A 10,851-nucleotide genomic window follows, 5' to 3' on the forward strand; every position below is an offset into this window, starting at 1 on the left:
CAACAAAATGTAGATGATATTTGAAGCCATGGGGCTGGGTAAAATCACCTAATGAGAAAATATAGAAAAGACGACTATGAACAGAGTCCCAAGATGGTTGTTCATGCCAGCGTTTAGAGGTCTGGGAGAGGAGACAGCAAAGGAAAGTGAGAAATGGCTATTTACAGGAAGAAAGAAGGTAAGTTTGATATGCCTGAATCCTAGGAAAGAGTGTTTCTGGAAAATGGGAGTGGTCACTTTCTCAAATGCAGTTAAGAAGTCATTAATGAGAGCAGATAATCAATTATTAGATTTGACAAGATATAGATTATTGGAAACCATGGTAAAGCCAGTCAAGTGAAGTGTTAGGGGAAAAGTGACAATTATTGTCATTTTATGATACAACTAGAGGCCTGATGCACGAATTTGTGCACGGGTAAAGTCCCTAGGCCTGGCCAGCAATCAGGGCCAATTGGGGTCTGCCAGCTGTGGGGAGGGATGGGGGGAGGGATCACGGGAGGTTGGCCGGCCAGGGGAGGGACTGCAGGAGGTTGGCCACAGCCCTTGGAGGGAGCTGGCCCTTGGCCTTCCTGGGAAAGGGGCTGTGTCTGCTGCCATCCACCCCCAGTTCCCTGTCCCAGCCTGGGGCCCTAAGGTCCCAAATGGGGTCAGGAGAAGAGGCAATGGTTGCCTGGCCAGGTGTGGAAGGAATGGACGCCGGATGCCACTGCCGTCAGCGCCCCACCACCGCACGGTTCCTCACCTCTCCCCCTCCTTCCCTTGCTGCCGTGCCACCACCACAGCAGGTGGGTGGTGGGCTGATCGGGGCCTGCTGGCTGGGGGTGAGGAATGGGGGGAGGGACCACGGGTGGTTGGCCGTCTGTGGAAGGTTAGCTGTGGAGTGCACTGACCACCAGGGGGCAGCTCCTGCATTGAACATCTGTCCCCTGGTGGACAGTGAGCATCATAGTAAGTGGTCATTTGGTTGTAACGGTCGCTTAGGCTTTTATACATATAGGTTGCAAGTGAGAAAGTGGAGGCTGTGATAATAGACATTTCTCAAGTATAATTTAGAAAAAAAGAAGATAGATTTAAAAAGTGGTGTGTAACTTGAGGAGGACAAGAGTCAATGGAGAATTTCTTCTAATTTTTGTAAAGACTGGTGACATGCAGCATCATTTACTGGTAGAAATAATTCAGTATATAATGAAATATTCAGGATTCAAGAAAGAAAGTAATTAATTGCAGGAATAGAGTCCTTGAAATGGGATGCATATCTATTAAGGGGATGTTTTTATCTAGGAGATGAGCCACTTCTTTCCCTGTAACATAAAGGAAGTCAGAGTATGCAGATGGGCTGGTCGATTTGATAGTGGGAAGATGGCATATACTTGAAAAGACTTCAGCTGAGAGTGGCAGGGAGCAGGATTGTTTTTGAGAATTGTAGAAAGAAATTATGTGAAATATGCTAGAGTTTGAGAAAGTGAAGTACTAGAAAAATGTTATGGTAAGCCTCAATTCTGCCAGTATTGAGTGCCCATTTAGGTATTTCATTTACAAGTTTAATATTAGTCATGTCAGCATGGTTGTTGATATTCTGCAACAATGATCAGGTAATCAAGTACAATCATGAATAAACAAAATGCTGGGTTTACCTAGGGCTGGGTAGAGCTAAAGGGAACAAAAGAATTAAGGGTGTTTACAAGAAGGTTGTTTACAGTTCTGGACCATAAAATGTATTCTTGTAAAGGTGGGAAGGAAGGGCATAAATTAGATGATGGGTAATGAAAATCAATTTCAAGGGACAATAGATCTCAGTGATGTCAGAGAATTGTAGTTGAAGAACTAAATTAAATAAGGTGAAAATATAGTAGCTGGTAGGAAGTGAAAAGTTTAAAATTGAGATTCACCTGTGGTGTAATCTATAATAACAAAAGCATAATATGCAAATCGACTGAACGACTGAACAGCAAAATGACCATCTGGACGACCTTCTGGACGACCATGCTGTGACACCCACTGGCACCAGGCCAGCCAAGGCAGGTGCAATGCGATTGGTCAGGGGCCTGGCTATCGCCCCATGATTGCTCTGCAGAGGGAGGCCCAGGCCACCGGCCGGTGGGGTGATCGATCAATTGGGGGGCTCCATGATTGCCCCAAAAAGGGAGGCCCAGGCCACTGACTGGTGGGCTGCTGTGGGTGGGCAGGGCATCCCTCTGTGGAGGCATGATCGATCACATGATCGCCCTGCAGAGGGAGGCCGCGGGGGTCGGGGGGGCATGATCAATCAGGGCACAATCGATTGCCCCAAAGAGGGAGGTCCAGGCTACCCGATGGTGGTGCTGTGGTGGGTGGGGCCTACCTCTTTGGGGCGATCAATTGCGGGGCTCCCGGATTGTGAGAGGGCACAGGCCAGGCTGAGGGACCCCCCAGTGTATGAATTTCATGCACTGGGCCTCTGGTTATTTATAATGGCAAAGTCTAAGATATGACCATACCTGAGTGGGTGGTTAAGATGGGGTAAAGTAAAAGATTGCTGAAGCTAAACAGGTCAGGAACTGAGAACCCAAGTTGTTTGTAAGATAAACCAGTTACATGGACATTTGTATTTCCAAAGTGGTGATAAGTAGCAGTGGAGAGAGTTAGAGAATCAGATGCTGAAGTCATCAGGGAGCAAGGGCAAAACACCAGAAAGTTTCCTTATTTATGTTATTTTATTTTTTAAAAATAAAAATAGTATAAATTTAAGTTTAGAACATGATGATTTGATATACAGGGTGTGGCAAAAGTAGGTTTATAGTTGTGAGTGTGAAACAGTTTATTTTGGTATTGTTATTTATTAATTAATTGTGTTCTTTTCCATACGAACAACTATAAATTTACTTTTGCTCTAGCCTGTATTATGTAAAGCACTCATAAGAGTGACCAGCCCATAGTAAGTACCATGTATGTATATTCTGTTATTATTAGCATACCAATGAAGAAATAATGGGATATAAGTACAAAGAGCTGCTAGGTAAAGCTTGGGTATCTATATGTACCTAGAGACTATTGCTGAACTGAGAGTAAGGTCAGGAGTTAATCTGCCTCATTCTTTTTATTGACTGAATAGCAGTTCATAGTATACTTGTATTGTATTTGGGATTTCCTTCAAAGCACTGAGTAAGAAATAATCCAAAACTCTGTATTTATAACAACAGACATTTATTTCTCAGTCTAAAGTCTGCAGGTTGAAAGAGGCAACTGTAACTCCTGACCTTATTCAATGGACATTAGTCATTATATCCCTTTCCCTATATTGAAATAATTCCCCCATTTTATTTATCTTGGTCAGAGACAGAACCTCCTTCTATCATAGAGAATAAAAGCAGCCGTGTTGCTCTCTCAGCTTCCCTATGAACTAGAACATGGGCGAGTGACCAAGACTTGGCCATTCACCTGTACCACCTTATTTGAATCTGGATGTGTTGGTGCAAAGAATAAGAGCTGGGCAGTTCTTTCTGGAGGTGGCCGCATCTGGTCTTCAGGCCTCCAAGGGCTATGCCCAGTGACTGTTGCTGGTAACTATTGTTGTTGGGGATACAGTGGCAGTGAACAGTGTGGTGATTACAGCATTGAGCTCATCAGACCACTCTGAGGTATGATTCTGACTGTGTTTCTTTTCTATTTTATTGAGCCTCATCACTTAATCTTCTTGGAAAATTCATGTACATTTTCAATAACCATATTACCTTCACGATTCAATGAGAATTGGTTTTTGTTCCTTGCATCTAACTAACTCTGAGCATTAGAACCTGAGTGTTTAATGACTGGGCCAGAAAACAACCTCAACTATAACCAAAGCCATGCTATTGTTTTACACTAAATACATAGTTTCATGTGCTTTGGGTTTAAGGAATATCTCAGGACAATATCCAAAGAGAAAGTCTGTGAGATGTACTTAATATAGATATTTCTAGGAAGTTCTAAAAGAAAAATATGCGAGGGACAAAACTGTTTCCCCAGAATCACAGATAAAATTTGGAACAGTGTTTTGGGGTTTCATCTAAAGAAAGAAATCCATGATCTGCTCCTCCATTTCCTGAAGGCTCTCTTGACATCCCCATTTCTCAGGCTGTAAATGAAGGGGTTCATCATGGGGGTCACCACTGTGTGCATGACTGTCAGGATGCGACCCTTGGCCACCGAATAGCTGGTAATAGGCTGGAAGTAGAGCCATGTGAGCGTGCCATAGAAGATAGCCACCACCGTGAGGTGGGACCCACAGGTAGAAAAGGCTCTCCACTTGCCCTTGTCTGAGGGACTCCGGAGGACCACTGAGATGATGCAGGCATAGGAGGCAATGATGAAGGCCAGAGCTCCGTTGATGACAATAACACCTTCTGTGTGAATCATCAGGGTGTTGAGGTGAGTGCTGGAGCAGGATAACTTCATCAGAGGGTAGAGGTCACAGAAGAAGTGAGGGATCCTGTTATCTGCGCAGAAGATCAATCGGCCCATGAGAAAGGTGTGCAACAGGGCGTGAAGATGGGAGAGGATAAGGCACAGGGCCACCATCTGTGAGCACAGCATCTTGGTCAGAATCATATGGTAGCGGAAAGGGTGGCAGATGGCGATGTATCTGTCATAGGCCATGATAGCCAGGAGGAAGTTTTCCATGGCTGCAAAGCATATGAAGAAATAGGTCTGGGCTAAGCAGCCCATGTAGGAAATGGTCTTTGTAGGAGAGAAAATGTTCTGCAGCATCTTGGGGACTGTGGTGGAGGTGAAGCAGATGTCTGTCAAGGCCAAGTTACTGAGGAAGATGTACATGGGGGTGTGGAGCTGTGGAGTAGAGATAATCAGTGTGATGATGGCAAAGTTGCCAGAAATGTTGATTGCATACATAAGTAGAAAAAGAAGGAAGAGGGGGATCTGTTCTTGTGGGTAGGCAGAAATGCCCAAGAGAACAAAATGGGATACGCTGGTCCGGTTGGTATTTTCCATCTGTTGCCATAAGAACAAAAATGATTATTACTAGTTTTTTTATTGAGGTATAATTGACATATAACATGATACTAGTTTCGTGTGTACAATATAATGGTTCAGTATTAGTATATATTGTGGAATGATCACCATGATAAATCTAGCTAGCATCCACATGCTAGTGTACTAATTACAATTGTTTTTTCTTGTGATGAGGACTTTTAAGATCTACTCTGTTAGCAACTTTCCAGTCTGCAGTATAGTATTATTAACTCGAGTACCATGCTGTCCATTGTATCCCCATGGCTTATTTATTTTATACCTGGAAGTTTGTACTTTTGGATCCCTTTCATCCATTTTGCCTACCTTCTCTACCCTTCACCTCTGGCAACCTCAACTCTGTTCTCTGTATCTATGAGTTTTTTTCTATAGATTCCACATATTAATGAGATCATATGGCATCTGTCTTTCTCTGTCTGACTTATTTCACCTAGCATAGTACCCTCAAAGTCCATACACATTGTTGCAAATGGCAAGATTTCATTCTTTTTTTTATGGCTGGATAATATTCCTTTATTTATGTCACATCTTCTTTGTTCATTCATTCATGGATGGACAGTTAGGTTGTGTCCCTGCCATAGCTATTGTAAATAATGCTGCAGTAAATATGGGGTTGCATATATCTTTTCAAATTAGTGTTTTTGTTTTCTCTGAATAAATACCCAGAAGTAGAATTGTTGAATTACATGGTGATTCTGTTTTTAATATTTTTGAGGAACCTCTATACTGTTTTTCAAAAAGGGTTATTTTTATAGACTTGGACATGTGAGCAGGCCATTTAGTTACTATCACTTTTTTGCTCCAATGTAAACTACATATGGTGTTTATGAAAGGATCAAGTGCTTAATTGTTTTCCTAAATAACGAGGTATGAATTTTTCATTATAATTAACATCGTCACTATCACCGTAGCTAACATTCACGGAGAACTTACCTTGAACCAGGGACTTTGCTACATTATCACATTTAATTTTTATAATAACTCTATAGAAGCAATTATTATATTATTATTATTATTATTATTATTATTATTATTATTATTTTACAAATGAGAAAACTGAGGTATAGAAAGTTTAAGCTCATAAAAGGGCAAAATCTGAACTTAAAGTTTTGTTTATCTGGCTCCAGAGGCTATGCTAGTGACAGTGCATAACACAACTCCTCAAATTAAAACCAAGGCATCTCATCCATGGTAATAAGACCTGTTGACAGGCTATATATAGGCATTTTGGCTAAAAGGGATTTCAGAGGTCATTTGGTCCAGCAATTTCTATTTTGGGGAATGCATACCCCAGTGATGCCCAATGACTTCTCAGAGTGCACAGACATGGTTTTAGGAGAATCAGTATCCAGATTCTCAGCTATTGCATTTTTCTTTTCTTAAATCATTTAGTCTTCAAGATGTCACCTTATGCATTTTCTGTCTCCCACATAACAAATGAAAGACATACTTTAATCCATCCAAGTCTTTTGCATTGCCTCAGGATATAAAAACCCCAAAGGAGCCAAATGAAGGGACAATTAGAACTATTAAGAAAATGAATTACTTTAATGAACAGAATACAAATATTTTTAGATTAAGGGGCTTCCAATTGCTTGCTCTCAAAAAATTGAATACCTAATCTAGTTGTCAGCACATCATTAAAAATAATTTTTGATTATATGTAACACTAGTTACTGTCATATTACTTGGACAGCATTTGGTCCCCTGGAATCTCAAAGAACAAGTCTACTACATTAAATCTAAACATCAATCAACAGAGACAGCATTGTGCAGTGAGCTAGAACCCCGATGCTTTCATTTAACAGTCATATGACCTTGAGGAAGTCACTTGCCCACTAGGAGCCTAGGTGTTCTCCTCTGTAAAATGGAGGGATTTTGATAGCACATTACTCATAAAGTTGTTATGAGGATTAAATGAGAGTACCTGGTCTTTGGGAACTGTTCAGTGCCAGCAACTATGCCTATCAATTTTTCAGTCTTCTCTACACAGAGTCTCCAGGTTTTTCAGGGAGGACAGTGTTTTGCCATCCAGGCCTCTCTACTGTGAAACTGCTCCAGTTTGTCATTGTCTTACCATTTGCAACAGCATGGATGGACCTGGAGGGCATTATGCTGAGCGAAATAAGACAGTTGGAGAAAGAGAAATGTTACATGATCTCATTCATTTGTGGGATATAATGAACAACATAAACTGATGAACAAAAATAGATCCAGAGACAGAGAAGCAGTGAACAGACCCCGTCTAACCTCAGAGGGAAGGCAGGGGAAGGCTGGGGTAAGAAATCAACCAGAGGACTTGTATGCATGCATATATAAGCAGAATCCATGGACACATGGGTAGGGGGATGAGGTTATGTGCTTGGGGCAGGGTGGTTGGAATGGCCGGAGAGATGTCAATGGGGGAAAAAGGAGACATATGTAATATTTTAAACAATAAAGAATTAAATAAAAAATAAAATAAAATGTGGCTCTCAGAACTAAGCAAAATTCTGTGAGTCTGCTCTTTCATCACAGGGTAATCATGATAATTTGTTCTGGTCATAAATCATAGCTTTTTGGGTGGAGATCAGAGTTGGCAGTCCACAAGTGAGCTATGTCCATGGCTATCCCAAGAATACTTAACCTTCACAATTAGGTCGTTGGAAGATAAAAGTGCAAACAATTAAGATCTGCCCCGTATAAGGCACTTTCAGATGCATGGTCTTATATAAGCCTTACAGCACTTCTGGCTGCAGCAGTCACTTATCCTCATTTCATGGAGGAGGAAGCCAAAGCAGAGGGAGGTGAAGTGATTTACTCAGCATAAATGGTCTGGCTGGACTTTACACTTATGTCTGAATGCCTTGAGTACTGTGTGTGTCTGGCTACATCACACTCCCCTTTAGCTTACTTAGCATCTCCCCTATGGAAATGGATTTATTCATCACTCCTGGACTGTCTGCTTTTATATGTCAAATTAAAGGATGTCACCATAGTACAGCTTAAGAGGGTGAGCATTAGCTTGTTCAATTATAAAAGTGAACAAATTCATAATATGCCATTGAGCTATCCTTAATTGATTTCACTATGGTATGATGAGGAATAAGAACTAAGAGTTGTAACCACATTTGTTGAGCACTTCATGTAAACCAGAAGTTGGTCTAAGAGCTTTATGTATGTGTTTTCCCTTAATGATCACAGCAATTCTGAGATAGAGGTATTATTTTCTCAATTTATAGATGAGGACATTGGAGTTCTGAGGGGTTCTGTAACATGCTCAAAGTCACAGTCAGTAGATGGTAGAAATGGAATTTAAGTTCGGTTCCATCTTACCTCAATTTCCATGCTCTTAACCACTGGGCTATGCCTCCTTTTAAGCTTTCCCCAACTATTGCAGTTCCTACTTTCCTTTTCCACTGTGCTACCTTGTGCATTTGACCTATCTTGTGATAAGTGTCTATCATAGTTTTTCTAGTTTAATCCTTATTATAGAATTAGGAAGTAGATATTATTCCCATTTTTAGATCATGAAATTAAGGACCAGGGGATGAATTAACGCCCCCCCCCCCCCCCCGCCCCCACGCCCAAGGTAACAGAGCACAGGATTGGAGCCAGGTTCATCATGAATTTGTCTAACTTGGAAGCAATGCTCTTTCCCACCTCACCCATTTACCGTATCTCCCATGTTTCATTCTTGTCGTGCTCTTGGTTCAGGAAAAATGGGATGTCTCCTCTCAGTTCTAGGGAGGCCTAAGAAAGAGACTCAGCTCTGCTTGACAGTTAACAGACTATGCTGCTACCTGGGGCAATGCCATATAACTCCTGTGACAAAGCTCCCCAGAAGGCTAGAGAGAGCCCCAGAAGTGGTTGGAGGGTGAGTTGCCTGGAACCTTGGAGTCCTTGTCTGCCTCGTAGCCAGCAGAGATTATCCTGCTTGATTCATACTGCAGCCTATCAGCTCTCTACGGGAACTGGAGAATAATGTGGTGTGTAAAGGGGATGGGGAGCCAAGAATGGGGAACTACTAGAGAAGAATCTTGCTTTAGCTAAGGATGTGGAAGCAGCAGCAGTAGTGTGGTGTGTGAGAATGGGTCTTGACCCAGGAACCAGAAGATTTGGGCTTTAGTCTCAGATCTGCTATGAAAATTTTCTTTGAGACCTTAAAATCACTACTATTTTGGCCCTCAGTTTCTTCATCTGAGAAATGGGAAGAATAGTACTTGTTTTCAATCCACAGTCTTTGTTAAAAAAAAACAAAACAAAACATAAGAGACCGTGGACATAAAAGCCCTTGACAAGTCTTACGAAGCAGTGAGAAATGGTTCGCATTACATTTCTTTAGGAACTTCGGCTCTCTGTCACAGATAGGTCCCCATAACTTCCAATAGTCTAATGCTGAGACTTTCTGATAATACAGCTACCTTTCACTCCAAAGTGAGCTTTGTAAATAGAGGAGGCACTTGGATAGCAGTCTATTCTCTGAGTTTCTCTGTTTGATCATCAATCCCTAGAAGTGGAAAGAAAAGTCTGGGCCAATTGTTAAGAGAAGACAAAGTGGACAACCGTGTCCAGGGGCCGACTTTTGGACCATCCAACCCTGATTACCCATAATACCTCCCCAGCTGATTGATGCTTTCTGAAATTCCATCGGATATTTTCTTTTTGGAACACTCTTGACTAACTGAATTATTCATTCTTTTTGTGGTTAAGTTTTAGTAAGTGGCGGGGAGAGAGTCCCTGAACACACAGCATATCTGAGGATGGTGTAGGGAAGAGGCGCTGTGAAGGGAAAGAAGAGGAAAAGGAAGATGACTTAGGGAGTCAGAGACAAACTTCACAGTATGCACAATATTTGAGCAAGATGGTCTTCCCTCCAGAAATTACTAGGACTCTATGTAGGAATAGTCTAAGGTGCTCAGAAAGCACTGTGTGGTGTGCAGCCCCGAGTGTAGGCACTCACCTTACTGCAGACCCCCAACTAGACTGCAATGGGCTGGGCTTGGCACGCCATCCCACCTTCAGCAGCACGTGCTGTCATGTTTTGTTTTGACTGCAGCACGGAGCAGTCCACTCGGAGGAGACAGAGAAAGTTGCCCAGCACAGAAGAAAGAAAGGTATCAGGAAGGGGTTGAAGGGCAGAACGGCTAGATTCCTGGGGGTGCTTCTGCTTGTCAGGGGCAGGAAAGCGTGTCCGGTAAAGGCCTTGGGAGGACTGAGCATGTGTTTCTACATGAATCCCCTGCTTCCTGCAGCACAGTTTCCCAAGCGTGTCATTGGCCGAGCTCACTGCCTTCTCTGGGGAGTGGGGCCCGTGAGGCAGCGCTTCCACGGTTAGTATTAGTGACCGTGGCTTGGCATCTCAGCTGATCCCAGGAGAGCAGCCAGGACCTGGGAGACCAGCCTGGACATGGGGTTCTCTGATGTGAGCTCCAAACTGTGGCACTGAGAAGAAAGCCCAGAAAAACTTTGGTATGGTCAAAACATGGATGGGTATCTCCCTGCCTGAGGCCTGAAAGATATAGCCTTCTTTTAAGTGATACACTCTTGTTTTTCAAAATATTTAGCTGTGAATGTGTATTGAAAACTGAGCGTCTGTTTCTCACTTTTCCCATTCCTCTCTAGGGGTGATCTCTGTTAATTTTTTTTAAAAAAATATATTTTTATTGATTTCAGGGAGGAAGGAAGAGAGAGAAAGAGAGAGAGAGAGAGAGAGAAACATCAATGATGAGAGAGAATCATTGATCGGCTGCCTCCTGCACACCCCACACTAGGGATCGAGCCCACAACCCGGGCATGTGCCCTTGACTGGAATTGAACATGGGACCCTTCAGTCCACAGGCCGATGCTCTATCCACTGAGCCAAAC

At 42.5% G+C, this 10,851-nt stretch overlaps 1 protein-coding gene across 1 annotated transcript; it reads right to left on the reverse strand.

Annotated features, from left to right (window-relative positions):
- Positions 1–4,020: 4,020 nt before the first annotated feature.
- On the reverse strand, positions 4,021–4,965 carry LOC132212807 (olfactory receptor 1Q1-like). Its single transcript, XM_059658794.1, has one exon. The coding sequence runs from the start codon at positions 4,963–4,965 to the stop codon at positions 4,021–4,023; it is 945 nt and encodes a 314-aa protein (XP_059514777.1).
- Between the last annotated feature and the right edge of the window lie 5,886 nt (positions 4,966–10,851).

The sequence above is a fragment of the Myotis daubentonii genome, chromosome 11, assembly GCF_963259705.1.
Source record: "Myotis daubentonii chromosome 11, mMyoDau2.1, whole genome shotgun sequence".
In the NCBI taxonomy this organism is placed as follows: domain Eukaryota; kingdom Metazoa; phylum Chordata; class Mammalia; order Chiroptera; family Vespertilionidae; genus Myotis; species Myotis daubentonii.